A 19717-nucleotide genomic window follows, 5' to 3' on the forward strand; every position below is an offset into this window, starting at 1 on the left:
GCGAGTCTCGGAGTTACAAGCACTCATGGCTGTGGAACCTTTCATCATCTTTCATCCAGTCAGGGTTTCTCTGAGGACAAAACCCTACATTTATGCCTAAGGTGGTGTCCAGTGTGGCCCTCAACCAAACCATTAACTTGCCTACCTTTTATCCAAATCCACAGAACAAGGGTGAGAACATTCTGCATTCTTTGGACATACACAGGCGGCTATGCTTCTACTTGGACAGAACTAAAGCTTTCAGAAAGACTGAGCAACTTTTAGTGTCATATGCTGCGGGATCACAAGGAAAGGCTATGTCAAACAGACTTTCTAAATAGATAGGCCATTGCATCCGATTCTGCTATTCTCAACATGGCAAATCAGTGCCTAAGGGCATTAGGCCTCATTCCACCAGAGCAGCAGCCACTTCAGCAGCTTTCCTCAGAGGAGTACCAACCAAAGATATCTTAGAGGCTGCAACCTGGAGTTCAGTGCACACCTTCACAAAGCACTACCACTTACCTCTTTACTCTAAGTACAGAGCAGGCTTTGCCACTGCAGCCCTGCAGGGCCTCATAGCCTCTCCTAATCCTATTTAGCCCAGCCACCCATCCTCAGCTTTGGGATTCAACCCAAGAGTAATGACTGCAACAGTGAAACACGATGAACATAGTACAGTTGTGTACCTACCATAAATGTAGATGTTCGAGTGTATTCACTGTTGCAGTCCAGGTTACCCACCCACCATCCCCCTTTTCCTTGCTGGGTCTATCTGCACTTCTCTATCCTATACAACCTATTTGGTGTATTTGCTTGTAGATGAAGGAAATGTTATTTTTGTGCATGCATTTTTATTGGCATATTTTTCAGCCTACCAGTTTGGGGGCACCTGACATCTGGGGCAAGAAAAACTGAAGAAAATGGTGTTGGCTGCATCTTTTATACCCCTGGTGCACTGACGTCAGGGAAGAGGTGACAGCAACCGACGCCGGACCTAGACTTTGGAATTCTGGCAGACTGAGGGTAGCCTGCCAGCAGGATAACCCAAGAGTAATGACTGCAACAGTGAATACACTCGAACATCTACATTTATGGTAGGTACACAACTGTACTTTTCAGTCCCAGGGGACACACAGAACTAAGCAGTTGGGGGGCGTCCACTTCCAAGTCTGGGAATAACAAGACACCCCTATGGTAAACTGTCTCAATGACTTCCTTTTAAAATGTCCAAGCACTTGTCTTCTGACTGCCCCTTTGGGGGGAAAGATTGCTCTTCATGCAAAGAACTGGGAACTCATTACCTAGGGCAAATGTTTTTTATATATAGTGTCCCAGGGATACAGATTTCACTTCCACACGTTGCCAACACCAAGTAGGTGGCCACACCTACCCCCAAATCAGTGGGCAGAGGCGCAAAAACAAGTACTTTCTCTCTTATGCATGGGGGCTATTCAACTGGTACCAGAAGAGGAAAAGGGACAAGGTTTCTACTCGAGACTTCCTGGCAAGGGCGCCCGCAGGCAGGTGCAAGGGGGTACACTTGCACCCCCCTGGAATCGGCTGACTAGATAATTTCAAAAAAAGGTTTTTTTTTTTTTTTTTTTTTTACGTGCGTTCTTCTTTAAGAAGAAAGAAGTCCGTGCTAACAGTCCAGTCGCTGGCGTGCTGACATCATCGCTCTCGCTCATATTTAGAAGTTTGTGAGCGGGAACTCACACGGACGGGTTTGCAAGCGGGATGAGTCGAGCGGGACCTGAAACGAATGGAAGATGGGACCTGAAACGGAATAGCAAGCGGAAGGAAACGGACGGAAGATGGGACACTTTCAGGTGTGTGTGTGTGTGTGTAAAATGCCCCAGGTGTACATGGTGGTGGGTAGAGAATAAGGCTTGAACCTTGTACCTTGGGCCCAAGTGGCAAGAGCCTGAATTCCCTACCCACCACCATTTGTAAAAATGTTGCAGGATTTTCCCTCATACTTTTTCTGTTCCTCATAAAATCTGTGGTTTCTGCATTTGTGTCCTTGTTGCCTGACAGCTACATGTTCTCTGGTTTTATTCTTGGCTGTCTGGAGTGTTTCTCCCTGGGCCCCTGCTAAAAATTAGCTTTTTTTTCAAAGTCAGACTTTCCTGGTTAACAAATGTTAAAAAAATGGACACATTTCAATATCAGACTTCATATTCTTCAGAAAGTGCATGGTAACAAAAGCTTTTATTCTAGCAATTTTCTAAGTGTACAAGATGGATATTTGAAATGAATCACTGTGTTTGGGACTGTATTCCCCCCATTATTGGCTTCATCCAGGTTTTGTGCTAGGGTTGAGAGTTATGGTAAGAACTGAATTCACTGAATATGTTTGGGGGCTGTATTCACCCAGTATTGGCTTTGTTTAGGTAGTGTTTGGGACTGTATTCCCCCCATTATTGGCTTCATCCAGGTTTTGTGCTAGGGTTGAGAGTTATGGTAAGAACTGAATTCACTGAATATGTTTGGGGGCTGTATTCACCCAGTATTGGCTTTGTTCAGGTATTTATTGGCTTCATCCAGGTTTTTTGCTAATGTTGAGAGCTATGGTAAGAACTGATTTCACTGAATATGTTTGGGGGCTATATTCTCCCATTACTAGCTTTGTCCGGGTGTTATTTGCTAAGAGGTTGAGAGCTATGGTGAGAACTGAATTCACTGAATGTTTGGTGGTTGTAGTCACCCATTATTGGCTTTGTTCAGGTATTTTGTGCTAAGAGGTTGACAGCTGTGCTATGGTGAGAACTGAATTCACTAAATGGTAGCTATTTAAGTTTCAGTCTTCCTCTTTCACAAAACAGTTGATTTGGCATAGTGGTATGTTGCTCTGACTGTTTTGCACGGGGTCCCCTGGGTTCAAGACGTGGCAGTGAAATGTATGGTGGTAACGCAGCATTTTATTCTAGCAACTTTCAAACATTATACAAGCAATGTTTAAAATGTGTCCCTGGTTTTTGGCCTTTTGGCTTTTTCCAGATTTCTTGTGCTGCAAAGTTCAGAGATGCAGCTGAGTGTCGAGTAGATTTTACAAGGAACTGAGAGCTGCAGGGGAGCAAAAGTTTAGTGCTGCTTATGTTTAGTCTGCTTGCATTGTTAATAGCACAACAGATAGTGTACTTGCTTTAGATGCTGAAGGCTGTGGGTTCTACTCCCACAGTAGGTAAATGCATTGCTGATGCTGTATTGTGTTGTAAAGGGGGTGGATGCTGCAGTCTTTTTGGCAAAGATACCTAGTAACTATGAACCTGTTAACAGTTTGCTATCCATTCCCTATTGCGGTATTACTAGCTTTTCATTTTTTTTATTGCATGCAACAAAGGCAATTTATTCTTCAAGGGTAACAGGCACTTTATTTGTAGATTAAACAATGACATATAAAGTGTTTGCTAGCAGCAACCTCTTTATTAGTTACAAATTTCTTCAATGTGGAGTTTACTACTTCAGAGATTGTGTATATTTTTTACTGATACTGGTGGACTTGAGTAGACTTTTTATGATGGAAATGTTCTGAATTGGGCAGTTTTGTCATTGGTGGATGCTTTTGTTTCATTGTTTACTGGAAAAATGTTCAAAACAATAAATTTAAAATGCCCTCAAACAACTGTACTGTATTGTACAAGGAATATAATGTAATACAGTCAGGAAGGTGTATCAAAGAGCATGTGTATGTTATGTTCGAGGGGCCTATGATTTTGAAGACAGCCCAGAGTTAATATTTGCCATTGGCAAAATGTATTTTCTCTGAAAGTGGGTTTCAGTGCTGTTTCAATGCATGTGAGTTTCAAGGGCAGAGAAGTTTTAATGTTAGTCTATTTTCATTGTGAGACTGCATTGCTTTAACAGATATGTATTGGGGTTTGTGCTGTAAAATGCAAAATAAAACTTTCAAATGAAATCCTAAATCATTGCAGAAGTAAAGCAGTATGGATAATTAGTGTTTATGGTAAATGGGGCAAAATAACCAAGGAATGGGACATTGGAATGGCTGCAGGGGGGAGGCTCCATTTGACCATGATTTTGTGAGGGGGGGTAGCAAACTCAGACAGCCCCAGTTGAACTATACCTCTCAGTTGTCCATATCTTTGCAGAATGAATAGATATTTGCTGCTTATTTTTGGTTTGTTCCTCATAAAATTTGTGGTTTTCTAGCAAATCATTTAGGAATGAAGCCATTAAATGACAGACATTGAGTTTCAGATGTCATAACCTTCAGAAAAATGCATGCTAATGCAAGACTGTCTTTAAGTTTATACAAGAGCAATTTTTAGTAGTGTTTGTATGTTCCCCAATATATTTGGCCTTGTTCAGATTTCCTGCATTAAGAGGTTGAGAGGTACGTGCAAATCACTTTGTAGATTAGGAATATCCAAACATCTCAATTGTCCCCAATTCTGGCTCAAAATGTTGCTCTCCCTAATAATCCCTCCTCCAAAATGGCAATTTTGGAAGAAAATGTGGAGGATTTACAATTATATATAACTGTAATGATCAGTTATAGATTACCATTATTTCAGAAATGCATGTGGATGCTCTTATTTTGTTAGCTGCTTCAAGTTAACTGTTAATATTAAAAAGGTGTCCCTTTTTTGACAGGTATTTTTGCATCACATTTTGGTCCGTTTTTCATAAAATTGTGGTTTTCTGGCAAAGTAGTGGCAAGTCATTAAAGATTGAAGTTAGAAAATAATGGCAGACATTTGAGTTTCAGATTTTATACCCTTCAGAAAATTTGTACTAATGCAAGATCTACCTGTTCTATTTAAGTTAATAAGAGCAATATTTAAAAATTGGCCTTATTTTTGGGCCTGTGTCCCACTTCTAGTTCTATGTATGGCTTTGTCCAGATTTCTTGCTCTGAAGTTGAGAGGTATGAGTGTCAGAGCCATCACTGTCAGCCAGAGACATTTCAAATTATGACATACTTATTGTACCCCACCCCCCATTGTAGTGGCTCTGGATGTGTCCATGGAAGGCAAGGAGCAGTTATGCAGTGTAAGTGTGCAGAGTATCCCCCCATCCAAGGTAGATCACAAATACGACCGTGGCTTTTCATCTGTCCTTGATTTTGCAAAATGTTCTGGTTTTCTATCAGAGTTTTGTACTGTTGATTTATGCTTCTTATTCAGGAACTGCATGCTGTCACAGTGCCCTGTTGCTCTGTTTAAGTAGCCATGGTTTAATGAACATCAGGTAAGCTTGTCGGAGATTGTAAGATGCAAGTAAGCTTTAGTAAGCTTGTCGGACATTATAAGATGCAAGTAAGCTTTAGTAAGCATATTGTTAAAGAATTACCAGCATTGAAAGCCTTTTCGTTGTTGCCATGCAGAGAATATTTACATGACTAGATAATGTATAAGCCTTGGGTATTGAAATGCATATGACAGTATTTTATTTATTTATTTTATTTGCAGTTGGTTTGCCAGGATAGTCCATTGGGCCAAATGAACCTGTTTTCAATGGAGTCCTGGGGAGAAAAGCTCCAAAACTAAGTAGGTTACAGTAGGGTATTAATAGATATACAAATTATACAATTACACAGAAGTTAATCATACAAGAAATAACAATTTGCAAATAATACAACAAAAACTAGAGTGAGTACAATCTAGTGATGAAATTAATAGGTAATACAGACTAAAGGGAAATTTATCACAAAAGTACTGAGAAATAACATATTTGGAAGCATTTCATGACAATACTGAGGAATAATAACATATTAGGAAGCAATGCACAAAAGTACTGAGAAGTAATAACGTATTAGGGAAGCAATACTTAGGAAGTGTGGCCTAGTATATTCTTTCCGATTATTGTAGGAATAATATGTATGAGTTAGGGTGGGTAATTAGGAAAGTTGCAGGAGGAAACAGAGGAAGAAGGAAGATGGAGTTTGCAAGTGTTAGTTATGTGGGGTAGGAGCAAGAGCATTCCCACTGGGATACTAGATGTGAGTGAAGAGATCTTTTAAATATAAAATGGTTGGGGGTGGTGCGAATGGAAGGTGGTAGGGAGTTCCAAAGGCGTGCAAGGCCATAAGACAGAAGATTTTTGCCTGGGGACGAGTTGGTTTATATACTTCTAATAGATTTTGATTGTTGGACCTTAATACTCTAGCAGGAAGGTGCATTTTAAAGGCTGATGAAAGGGAGGGATTGAAAATGAGCTTATGTGCAAGATTTAGTTGAGTATATGTGAGATAACTGGGTAGCTCTAGCCATTTTAGTTTTTGGAGAGAGGAACAGTGGTGGGTGGAGGACTTGTGGTTGGTAGCGAACTTGGCAATTTTGTTGTAGCAAGAGGAAAGTTGTGTTTTTAGAGAGGTCTGTAGATTAGTTAGGAGTGGAGCTCCATAGAGAAGGGAGGGGATAAGAAATGAGGTAGAGAGGGTGATTTTGGTAGCAGGTGTAAGGTAATGATTCTGTCGGTAAAGCATACCTAGTTTTTGATGGGTTTTCTTGATATTTAACTGTAGTTGGGAGTTGAATTTGAGCTGGTTATCAATTTGGACCCCAAGTAACTTGGTCTCGGACACCAGTTCCAGGGGTAGATTATTTTGACTAGAGATGTGGAATGTTTTTATATTGAAAAGTTGCCTTAGAGGGGGTGAATAACATTAATTTGGTTTTAGAGGCATTGAATGCTAGGTGATTCCTTTTCATCCATTGCTCAGTTGTTGTAAAAGCATCTTGAGTCAGTTTTAGGAGTGAGGGGATAGAGGTGGCAGCGCAGATAATAGCAGAATCATCGGCATATTGGATGATGTCTGAGAATGGGATAGAGTTGAAATCATTTATAAATATATTGAAGAGAAGGGGACCCAGTATAGAGCCCTGGGGTACCCCAGTAGGAGTATTTAAAAATGAGGAGGTGGCCTTTTTCCATTTGACTGCTTGAGATCTGTTAGATAAGTAGCTGGAGAACCAGTTCAAGGAGGAGGGAGATAGGTAAAGTTTAGTTAGTAGCAGGTTGTGAGAGATAGTGTCAAAGGCCTTAGAGAGGTCGAGTAGTAGGGTAGAAACAATTTGGCCAGAGTCGCAGGCTTTATTTACAGTTTCAAGGAAGGAGAGGAGGGCGGTCATAGTGCTATGATGTGATCTGAATCCATGTTGTGTGGGAGTTAGTAGGTGATTATCTAAGAGATATGGAAGGAGTTGTAGTTGGATATACTTTTCTAGGAGTTTAGAGATGGGGGACATCTAGATCAAGAGAGGTCATTGTGCCCCTGTACTCTTCTCTTATCAGGCCAATGATTGAGTACAATGCCCCATTTGGGATGTATCTCACCCGACACCTGCAGCAGTTGGAAAGACCCCAAAAGTTCCTCACCAAGAGGATAAAGGGTCTTAAACATATGTCATATGCTGCCCGACTGAAAACTCCAGCTCTATTCAGTCGCATACTGCCTACTCAGAGGTGATCTGTGCCTGACGTACAAGGCCATGTCCAATCCGGAATTAATGGACATGCTCCACCTCAGAAAATCCAAATCCATCAGAGCCACGAGAACAAGAGACTTAAACCTCAACACAGAAATAAATAGGACGTGCTGGAGGGACAGATTCATAACCCAGAGGCTCCCTGCACTCTGGAACAGAATCCCAGTCCATGTTAGGCAGAGCCCCTCACTGACTCTATTCAAGAGAAATCTCGACGAGTGGATGGGAGATCATAGGTTTACCCCGGGGGTCATCTCTGTGTCACTACTAGACAGAGGCACAGTAAACTAAACCCTAAAAGGGCATAGTATTCTCATCCTAAGGGGTGGGGAAAGCCACACACACTCTGGCTAGGCTTATAAATGCCCTAGGGCAGATAGCCTAGTATGAACCTATGAACCTATGAACCTATGAAATTAGTAACATTGTTGTTGTTGCTACCTTTATGTAGAGGTATGGGGTACTATACATTCTTGGATAGAGCGGTTGATTAAAATGCTAATAGGGTAAGCGATTGCTTCAGCAGCTTTGCTAAGAAAGTAAGAAGGGATGTTATCAGGAGCATTGGTGCATGGCTTCAGTTTCATAAGGAGTTTCTTTATAGTAGAAGTGGGTATAGGTTTAAATGAGAAAAAAGAAGAGTGTGAAGAGGGAGAATTAGGGGCAGATGAAGCTGATGAAGTAGTAGGAGTAGGAGAAGGAGTGGAGGGATGGGAGTTAGTAGATGGGAATGAGGAAGTAGTAGCAGAGTAGGGTAGAGAGATGGTTGGGGATGGTAAGGGAGTTTTGAAGAATGTAGTGGTGTTAGAGAAAGATGACGTTAATTTCAAAATGGATTCAATGAAAAGAGTTAAATTGGGTAGCCAAGTCTTGGTCAGGAGCGTTTGGGTCTGGGGTAGGGGTATCTGGTTTGCTGGGGTTAAGTAGAGTAGAGATACCTTTCCAAAATTTCTGAGGGTTTGATTTTATTATTGTTTTGAAGTGTGGAAAAGTAGTTTTGTCGGTCTAAGATTATGAGCTTTTTTACCTTATTTCGAAGTATTTTATATTCATTGTAATAAAAGGACAGGATTACAGTATTTTCAGAAGCTCATTACATTTTATTGGAGACCAGTGTCTTATAGCAGTGTCTGTGTGTTAGTACACTTGTAGTTGGGTGGCTTTAATGGTATATGGTAAATAAGCATTGCTACCTTACTTAAAAGCCAAGCCCTGCAACAACTAGCTCCACACTGAAGTCAAAACACAATAGCTCTGGTGGGTAAATGTACTCTGTAGTAATCAAAAAAGGCAAATGTTTGAAATAACTACAGCTTATGTGCAAACACAATAGGTAGTGATGAAACAATGCTCTGCTAAAAATGCTTTAATGCTCCACATTGCTGAGCTGCAGATCAGTTATCACTGGCTACCAGGATTTCACCCACTTCAGCTCAAGCATGGTGCCGTTCAGTGCAACCTTCCCAGAACTAATTCAAGTCTGACCAGAATTATTTGGTGTGTGTATAAGAGGGAGGTAGCATACCCCTCAGCTGTCCAGATTTTTGCCCCATATTCCTCCTAAAAAGGGTTGAAGTTGCTAAATAATGAGACATTTCAGTTTTAGATGTCATGTCATTTAGAAAAATGCATACTAACACAAATCCTGTTACTCTTGCAATTTTCTAAGTTTCTGAGAGCCATATTTATAATCTGTCCCTATTTATTTTAGGCTTTGTCCAGATTTCTTGCACTAAGGTTGAGGCCTTGAGGGGTGTGGTATGTTTGTGAGAGAGAAAGTGAAATGCCCAAGTTAGAGTTAGCAGGTGGAATTTTCAAGTGCATTTTCAAGGAACTGTGAGTTTTAAGGAAGCTAAGTTCACTGCTGCTCATGCCAAGTCTATTTACAATGTGCAACTGTTTTGTTTAGCAAATGGTATCTCTATTGTGGTATAAAGTTTTAAAGCTATGTTAGTAGCACCACAAGTAGAATACTTGCATCTTAATGTAAAGGCTTGAGGTTCTATTCCTACAGCATATACATTTGTATGCTGCAGTCCTCAGGATGTCCTCCTTTGGATGAGATGCCTAATAACTATGAACCTGTTTTTCAGCTTGTCATCCATTTTCTATTGCAATATACCAGCTTACCATTTTTTTTAATTTAACATAGGCAATTTATTCTTTGACGCAGCAGGCACTGAATTTGTAGATGAAACACTGAAATATACAGTTGTTTTCTAGCAACAACATCTTCATTAGTTTCAGATATCTTTAATGTGGAATTATTCAGATTACTTTTACTTCAGCAGAGACACTCAAACAAGTGTTGCTGTATAATACAAGGGATATAATTCAATTATATATTATAATTAATACAATCAGGTAAATCAAATAACTTTTGCATGGCCCTAACGGTGTGCAAGGAGCCTATTGCTTGAAAACAGTTCAAAGGTAAATAACCTGCCACTGGCCAGATGCATTTTCTTTGAATGTGGGTTTCAATGCTGTTTCATTGAGTGTGAGTTTCAAAAGTAGAGAAGCTTTAATGCCAAGTCTGTTTTCATTGTAAGACTATTGCTTTGTTTAGGTTTAGTAAATGTCTCAGTGTTTGGGCTATAATGTTTGAAATAAAAGTTGTAAATGCCTATTGCTTGAAAACAGTTCAAAGGTAAATAACCTGCCACTGGCCAGATGCATTTTCTTTGAATGTGGGTTTCAATGCTGTTTCATTGAATGTGAGTTTCAAAAGTAGAGAAGCTTTAATGCCAAGTCTGTTTTCATTGTAAGACTATTGCTTTGTTTAGGTTTAGTAAATGTCTCAGTGTTTGGGCTATAATGTTTGAAATAAAAGTTGTAAATTAAATCCAACTGCCTGTAATCATTGTAGAACTAAAGCATAAAACAGTATGCACACAGATTTGAACAGTGTCTACAGTAAATGGGGAGAAATAGCCAAGTATCACAAAACGAAGTCAAACGATGAAAACCAACAGGAACGTAGTTCAGCCACCAAGTTTATTCGAAACAACTGCACAACAGGCTCACCAATAACCTAGGTTTCGTCGAGACAATGACTTCCTCAGATTGGCATAGCCCTATATATAGTGCATTCAATTAACAGATAATTAAATTCCACAATAAGTTAAAATTAGACAATTAATTAATTAGTTTACAAAAAACAGCAAATAACCATGATGTATGTATAAGTGAAGCATGTTTTACTAAGTTAAACATTGTTAGTGAATCAATTTGTTTCGAAGATCATGTGGGTTTTAGTGAACTCACGACCACAAATGTTAATTTTTGTCATACCAGTGGTTTGAATTTGGAATTACTCGATCAAGAATCTGCTCAAGTTAATAGTGCATTAACGGACATGGATCCTTTATTGAATTTAAGTGTATATATGCCTGCTAATGTGTTTAATGAAGATGGTAATTTGCTTAATGTGTCTATGGTACCAAATGCAGACTTAGTTATTACAGAATTTATGGATAATAATGTGAATCAATCAGACAGTTTATGTATAGATATGAGATGTACTAATGTAGCATTAGGTTTCAAAGAGTGTGGTATTTTAAGTAACCCAATTATTTTGTCCAATAATGTTAGTGACTTCAAAATTTATAATTATTCCAACATTCAATTTGATAGTGAACATGCAGAATTTTTTTCCAAAGGGTTTAACTTTATTCCATCCAGAAAACGTAACATGGTTGACCTATTGATGGATTTAAAACTTTTTACACGGAAAATAAATCTTAAACAACATTTCAGTGGTAGTGACCTTACATGTTCACGTCAACGAAATAGTTTGTCAAAACCAAGTATATTTAATCCTGTAATGAATCCCACCATAACCTTATTTGAAAGATTATGTGAACAGAATATAAGGAATTATTACAAGAACAATGAATGGAATAAGTCACATCACAATATGACAGATAGAGAATATGAAATACTCCATGAAATAAGCAATATGGGTAACATTAGAATTATGAAACCGGATAAGGGTAATGGTGTTGTAATAACCAATAAGCAAGATTATATTAGTATTTTAATGGCCATGCTTTGGAAAGACAGCTACATTGAAATGAGTTTGAACGAGATTAATATAGCCTTTAGGAAAGTGGATGCTTCCTTAGAAGACATGCTTATGCAGGGCGAGATCAATGAAGAAGACCATGAATATTTATCAAACAAATTTCCGGTTATCAGTAATATATTTGGGATACCAAAAATTCATAAGGGTCTAGATAATGTTAAATTTAGACCCATAGTTGATGGAAAGCGAAGTAAAATCCATTTTATCAGCCAATATTTGGATCATCACATGAAAATTGGTTTAAGGCAATTTACCCATATTTTAAAAGATTCATGGCATTTTTTGGAAAGAATTAAGCATTTGGACATATGTAAGAACACCAAGATTTTGTTTGTTACCATAGATGTCTGTAATTTGTTTTCTGTAATACCTCACCATGTGGGTTTAGTTTGGTTGGAAGAACAATTGTGTGCCTCAGGTATATATGAACAGGATCAAATTAATTTATATGTCAGACTCATGGAACTTGTCCTTTGTAATAATTTTGTATATTTTGAAGGACATTACTTTAAGCAAAAAACTGGGGTTGCTATGGGAGCCTCTTGTGCTCCCATTTATGCTAATTATGTCATGGCTTATTGGGAGGAACAGTATGTCATGAATAGTGAGTTTAAACCATACATTAAGTTATATTTACGTTTTCTGGATGATATTTTTATAGTATGGACAGGTGATCAATTAATGCTGGACGCCTTTTTACAATATATCAACAATACAGTGTGGTTTTTACAGTTTACACATGACTTTAACGACAAGCAAATCAATTATTTAGATATCACTCTGGAGTATGATATTCTAGAAGGTGTTATTAATTCCAACATATATAGGAAACCTACGTTTTCAAATTCATACTTACATAATAACAGTTGTCACCCTAGCCATCAAAAGAAGGCCATCATTAAAGGGCAGATGGTTAGGGCAGTACGTATGACAAGTAGGTTAACAGATTTAATGAAAGAACTGGATTTTATTGTGTCATTATTCTTAAATAGAGGATATTCAGATAAGTTATGTATGGAAGTTAAGGAAGAGATTTTAGTTAAAAGAAATAATGGTGTTATGCAAGCAATTTTATTGTCAGAAACAGACAAGTTTGGTATTAACTGTAATGAGGAGCCTACAACGAATCTGATTAATGAGTCCCATTTATTTATTGTCACCTATAACAGAGATATAGAAGTCATCCAGAGGTTTATTTTGAATAACTGGGAGGTATTTCAAAACAATAATGAGTGTAGTAGGATTTTTAGCAATAAACTTAAATTTGTTTACAAAAAGGACAGGTCATTTAAGGACATTTTTGAAAGAAGTTCTTATGCTCAAAAACAACTTACAAACAGGACAAAGGGCAATTTTAAGTGTGGCAGATGTTCTACCTGTTGTTATATTTACACCACAGATGAGAGGTTATCAGTTAATTTTTGCAATATTAACATTTTAGGACATTTTGATTGTCACACTAGGAATGTGGTCTATCTCGCGAAATGTCAAGAGTGTAAGGTATTTTATGTGGGTAAAACCTGCAGAAAATTCAGAGATAGAATTAAGGAGCATCTTTTGGACATAAAACATAAAAAATCTGTTAATGCACTAGCAAGACACGTGGCTGAATTTGATAATCACCATTTTAAGTTCTGTATTATCCAGCAACTTAACATTGACCCACAAGGTAGGATAACACAATACCATCTGGATTTGTGTGAACTTAGATGGCAGTTATGTTTAAATGCTCATAATTACCCCGGAATTAATGAATTCACTTCAATAAAACCTTTCCTCAGGCTTAGACACATCGAGGGCTGACACAAAAATTTAATAATTTTTTAACTATTTTTTAATACAATTTTATCATTAAGATTTATAAATATGGACAACAATATAATTACATTAGTATCGTTTATTATATCAATTAATTATATTAACATTACCTTTCAACATTATATCAAATATTCATATATTTTTGATTGCATTTTTAACATATGAATTTATATATATATATATACAAATATATTGAATTAGGTAATAGGTTTTAATATATTTATACACATGGGACCAGTATTAAATGGAGTTAATACATTGTTTACATATATTATTGTTTTCATGTCATTCATATTATTAGTAAATGGTGTTTACGATTGTGTTTCATATATATACACATTTTTTTATATAATTAAATATAGTATATTTTTGTTTTAGATTGACTTATACATTAGAGGTATTACTAAATGTATTAATTAATTGTCTAATTTTAACTTATTGTGGAATTTAATTATCTGTTAATTGAATGCACTATATATAGGGCTATGCCAATCTGAGGAAGTCATTATCTCGACGAAACCTAGGTTATTGGTGAGCCTGTTGTGCAGTTGTTTCGAATAAACTTGGTGGCTGAACTACGTTCCTGTTGGTTTTCATCAGAAATAGCCAAGTAATGGGACACTGGAATTGCTGTGTGGGCGGGGCTTGGGGTGGGTGGACTTGGGCGGGGCTGTGTTGGCAGGGGGCGGGGTGAGCTATGTGGGTGGGGCTCTGGGTTTGCACCCCCCTGCAAAAAATCCTGCGGGCTCCCTTGCTTCCTGGTACCCAGAAAAGACAATTCATGGCATCCTATCCCGGACCTGTGTACTCTAAACACCTTTTTGGAGATTCCAAAATTCAAGATGCTGACTCTTCACCAATTACTTCCTATGCTAGGCAAAGATGCCTGGTTGGCAACACTAGATTTAAAAGAAGCATACCTGCACATCCGGGAATCTTGCAGAAGATACTTACGCTTCAAAGCAGGCTACACACACTATCAGTTCTGTGCACTGCCCTTTGGGCACAAAGTGCTAGCTCCAGTTATTCCATTTTGCAGGCAAAGAAATATTCAAGTATACCCATACCTGGACGATTGTCTAATTCAGAGAGAAAGCCAGGACATACTTTTGAATCATCTGGCCTTTGTACAAAGGGTTCTAACTTGTGTGGGGTACAAAATAAATGAATACCTGGACGATTGTCTAATTCAGACAGAAAGCCAGGACATACTTTTGAATCATCTGGCCTTTGTACAAAGGGTTCTAACTTGTGTGGGGTACACCATCAACGAAAATAAATCACACCTGGTACCCTGTCAATAAATTATATTCCTGGGAGCAAGCTTGAATACAACTTCCCAGATGGCTTACCTCATGCCAGAGAAACAAATTCATTTGACAATCTACTTCAAACAAGTGGCCACAAAAACCCTGCTATCTGCAAGACGAATACTGCAAACCTTGGGGTTCATGGCCTCCCGCATTCTTCTAATGCCATATGCAAGACTGCACATGAGGAAACTACACTGGTATCTAAAAAGCCTTTGGTGTCAACATTCTCAAGACCTAGAAACAATGATTCCTATCATACCTATGCCTAGAGTTCCTTTGGTGGGCAGAGGTGTGCCAACCAAAACAAGGGACTACCTTTCACACCACCCCCTGCTGCCCAAACCCTAACAGATGCATTAGACTATGCATGGGGGGGTTCACCTGGCAGGGAAGAGCATTCAGGGCAAATGGAACCCAAGTCAAATGCACCTGCATATCAATCAAAAAGAAATGTTAGCTGTACAGAATGCTCTGACAGCCTTCAAGGACCACATTCTTCCAGGACAACTAATGGTAAAGACTGAAAACACCACTGTTATGTGGTACATAAACAAACAGGGGGGTACACATTCTTACCCCCTCTGCAGACTAGCCATGGCATTGTGGAACACAGTCTTGAGCTACCAAGTGCACCTACAAGCTCAATTCCTGCCAGGAAAATTAAACACACTGGCAGACAGACTAAGCAGAAACCTCATGGACCCACACAAGCGGAAACTGGAACCAATAATTTTCAATATGTTGACAAGCAAATGGGGGAGCCCAGATATAGACATGTTTGCCTCTCCCCAGAACTACCAATTGGACAAATTTTGCACAAGGACTCCCCAAAAACGAGCCTGGAAAGTGTATGCTCTGTCCTTCAGCTGGAAAAACCTATCAGTCTATGCCTTCCCCCCACTGCCTCTGCTCTCCAAAGTACTACTACAAATCAAACAAGACAAACCAAGGATGATGTTGATTGCTCCAGACTGGCCGTGCCAACACTGGTATCCCCTCCTGCGCAGTGTGTCATGGTTATCTCCATGGCACCTGCCTCAGACTCCTTCCCTGCTGTCTCAGCAGGAGAATCAGATTCTGCACCCTCAGCTTCTAACACTGAACCTTGCAGGCTGGCTAATTACTTAATCTCTCCTTTACCATCCCTCAGCAAACCTGTGATGGATATCATTTTTGAGGCAAGGAGGCCTAGTACTAGAAAATCTTATGCTGAAAAATGGAAAAGATTCTGTGCCTGGAACCAATCTCAAGGGATGAGCACAGCAGTGCCCAATTTACCTCAGATTTTACAATACTTAACTGAGATGCTTCACAAAGGCCTGTCTTTTTCCTCCATTAAAATCCACACCTCAGCCATTTCAGCTCATTATAACACAGAACCTCTCCTCTTATCCACTGCTCAAGCAGTTCCTCAGAGGGGCCAAAAATATGAGACCACCCAGGAGAGCTCCAACTCTAGCCTGGGACCTTAACTTTGTCTTGGAGAAACTCACTGTACCTCCTTTTGAGCCAGCTGCTACTGCAGACCTAAAATGTCTTTCTTGGAAAACAGCTTTACTTTTAGCAATCACTTCAGCTAGAAAGGTATCTGAATTATAGGCCCTTATGGCAGTGGAGCCTTTCATCATCTTTCATCTGGACAGGGTGTCCCTCAGAACCAATCCATCCTTCATGCCCAAGGTGGCATCCAGCGTGGCTCTTAATCAGTCCATTCATTTGCCAACCTTCTTTCCCAGTCCACAGAATAAAGGGGAATGGATACTGCATTCCTTAGGTGTGCACAGACAACTTAGATTCTACTTGGACAGGACTAAACCTCAAAGGAAATCTGAACACGTGCTGGTGGCATTTGCTGCAGGGGCAGAGGGGAAGGCTATTTCCAAGCAAACCATTTCTAAATGGATAAGCCATTGCATTCATTTCTGCTATAAGCACCATGGAAAACCTATCCCCTAGGGGATCAGACCTCACTCCACCAGGGCTGCATCTACCTCTGCAGCCTTTCTCAGAGGTGTCCCTACCAGGGACATCTAGAAGCTGCTACCTGGAGTTCTGTACATACTTTCACCAAGCATTATCATTTGCCAATTTTCTCTAAATCCAGAGCTGGCTTTGCCACTGCAGTCTTGCAGGGCCTTATAGCTGGCCCTAATGCCATCTCAATTCCTCCTCCCAACCATAGCTTTGGGAATCTACCCAAATGTAATGACTGCAACAGTGAAACACGAAGAACATAGTACAGTTGTGTACACTTACCATAAATGTAGATGTTTGAGTGTATTCACTGTTGCAGTCCTGGTTACCCTCCCTCCAGCCCCCTAACGTCTTTTGGCTATACCTCTACTTTCCTTTACTATGATTAAAAGCCTTTTTGGTGTATATGCTTTTTTGCTGGAGGTATATCTTTGTACTTTTATATTTAATTGCTTCCCATTAGGGGCAAGAAAAACTGATGCAATGGCATCGGCTGCATGCTTTATACCCCTGACGATCTGACGTCATGGAAGAAGGGACAGCAACCGATGCAGGACCCAAGACTTTGTTAATCAGGCCTACTGAGGGATGTCTGCAAGCAGATAACCCAAATGTAATGACTGCAACAGTGAATACATTCGAACATCTACATTTATGGTAAGTGTACACAACTGTACTTTTTGGTGGCAGGGCATGGTTTTCGATTTGGATGGCACAGTATCTTGTAAACTGCAGTACCACCATCTGTTAGTTTGCAGGTAGTCATGAGATATCTCAGACACTTGCATGATAATGGATTCATTTATTCTATAAGTTAGGTAGACATGCCAGTCAGGACCTCATGGAGGGTGTGATTGTGTATTACCACCAGCTCGTCAAGCAACGTGTTAAAATAGTATTACACTTCTGTGTTCATTTGAAGAAACCCACTCAATGGTGCATGATAGACTTGCCTGTCAATAATTTCTCCCTGTTAACTCAGTGTGCTAATTCATGATGTGTATCAGTGTAAGTACATAAGAATCTATACAATGCAGGATTAAAACAAAAATTTGCAGAATTCTGACAAGTAGAGAAGAAATATCCAACGAAATAACTGCCAATGACGATCCTCTTCAAGGTTAACTTAATGAAGTAAGACCATGTTTTTATCCAACCCAAGTCAGCTGTTAACCATGTCATGCTTCCCTGTGAATCCACTGAGCTACAGTAGCAGTAGGCATATCCCAACCCTATAGAAACCTCACTGGAAGCCCGCCAGGAAGAGATGAATCTCCCCAAGGACAGAGAACAATAAACCGAAAACCCAGTCCTTTCTCTACTTTTCCTCCAACAGCTGAGTCTACACTCAAGCCTAATGATTGACAGATTTTCTACTAACTGGAGATGTGACGGGATTTTGTAAAGACTGTGGTGGAATAGGACTGACAGAATGCAAATCTCCATGCACCCTATTATGTTAATCACTAGTAACTTTTTTTCCTGTATTTTATTAACTCATACTTTCTTTTTTTAATAACTTAGATAGCTATTGTCTTCTGAAGTTAGTGCAGGTCTTTGTGATATGCTGCTACAATAACCAAAATGTATATAATTATGATTTTAAATTGGATTAATATTCATTTTTTTTTATTTCTAGAAGCTTACCTATGTAATGGTCAAGAGGGATGTTTAGTCTTGCTTCAGAAATATTTACATACGTGTTGTTTTAGTTATACAATAGTTTGTGGGAAACCACAAAGTAATATTTGGTTAGCAAATTTTTAATATGGATGCATTCTGCAAGCTTCCTGTCTTATGACAGACTGTGATACTCTGGAGAGCTAAAGAGGCCAGATGACTAAAGCCATATCATTTGCTTAGAGGAAAGCATGTATCATGAGTTGTCTTTTTTAGAATGCATATACTGTAGACAATGTAAGATAAACAAACTGACATTCAGAAACATTTAATAGAAAGTTAAATATTTGCATTGTTTTCTGACGAGTTTGTTTTGTTTATTTATTCATTTTATTTACTTACCTTTGTTTGTTCATCAGGGTAGTGTATTGATTAACGTCGATGATGTACAGACAAAGCATGAGTGAATAAAATCACAAATGAAACACACACAATAAAACAGTGCTTCACAAACAGTGTAAGAATACACAACAACACTAAGAATCTCCTCTTTACTAAGTTGTGATATTGTTTCTTTAGCAGGGAGAGTTTTTTCATGGTGAAAGGGGCATTGCTGCTGCTGCAAGAGGGAAAAGATGACGAGAAGAAGGAATCGCATGATGTCATGAGTGAAGGAACCGATGAGGAAAGAGAAGAAAAAGATGACAAAAAGGAAGATGGAAAAGAAAGTAAGGCAGAAGATCAAGAGGATGAAAAGGACATCAATGAAGGAAATGAGACTGTAACTCTCGCTCCCACCACTCTCCGACGTACTCGTAGCGCCCGAGCTCAGCAGCAACATTTACAGGCTATGCTTGCTCTTCTGCGGCCAGAGGACAGCATGAAACTGGTAGGTGAAATAAGCATCCCTGCAAAGGCAAGGATCCTGAAATCACTAATGGTATGCATAGTGCCTACTGTACATGTATGTCATTTAATGGGCACACTGCATTGTACATCTGTATGCTCATATTTTACTCTGTGCCTTTTCCTTTGCATGTGCAGTGTAGGTTGAAAGATAGGTGTCCTCTGCCTGAATCAGTGATGTACAGGGCTGGCAGTGGGGGGCACTATGAATACACTGTTTGGTTTGCACTGTGATAAGCTGTTTGCTTTTCCTGGAACCAGTGGATGAAGAGCAGTACCCTTTCTCCACAACAAGAACATAAGGGTAGAGGGGCAATTTAAGTGAAAGGGCATATTTTTAACATAATCAGTGGTATGAGATTGGTGCTTCATTTACCCCAGTCAATGAAGAGTGAAATGTGTACTGTATGGGTAATGCACAAAGCCATTTTTTTTGCATGATTAGCATTGCTGGAGTGAGGATTAGTCTGCTTGAGTCACTCATTTGAGAGCGATACACATTCACAATATATGAGTTCATCTTCTGGTTTTGATTATGTTTTCAAAGGGTGAATCTTGTTTTT

At 39.1% G+C, this 19717-nt stretch overlaps 1 protein-coding gene across 1 annotated transcript in view; it reads left to right on the forward strand.

Moving 5' to 3' along the window:
• The window catches only part of LOC122811974 (protein phosphatase Slingshot homolog 3-like), a 1030454-nt gene that overhangs the window by 299265 nt on the left and 711472 nt on the right, over positions 1-19717 (forward strand). The window contains exon 3 of the mRNA XM_044084176.1: positions 18828-19137. Coding sequence (XP_043940111.1) covers positions 18828-19137 — 310 coding nt within the window. The remainder of the gene's footprint in view (positions 1-18827; positions 19138-19717) is intronic.

This window comes from Protopterus annectens, chromosome 9.part0 (assembly GCF_019279795.1).
Source record: "Protopterus annectens isolate FY-2018-M chromosome 9.part0, PAN1.0, whole genome shotgun sequence".
Taxonomy (NCBI): domain Eukaryota; kingdom Metazoa; phylum Chordata; order Ceratodontiformes; family Protopteridae; genus Protopterus; species Protopterus annectens.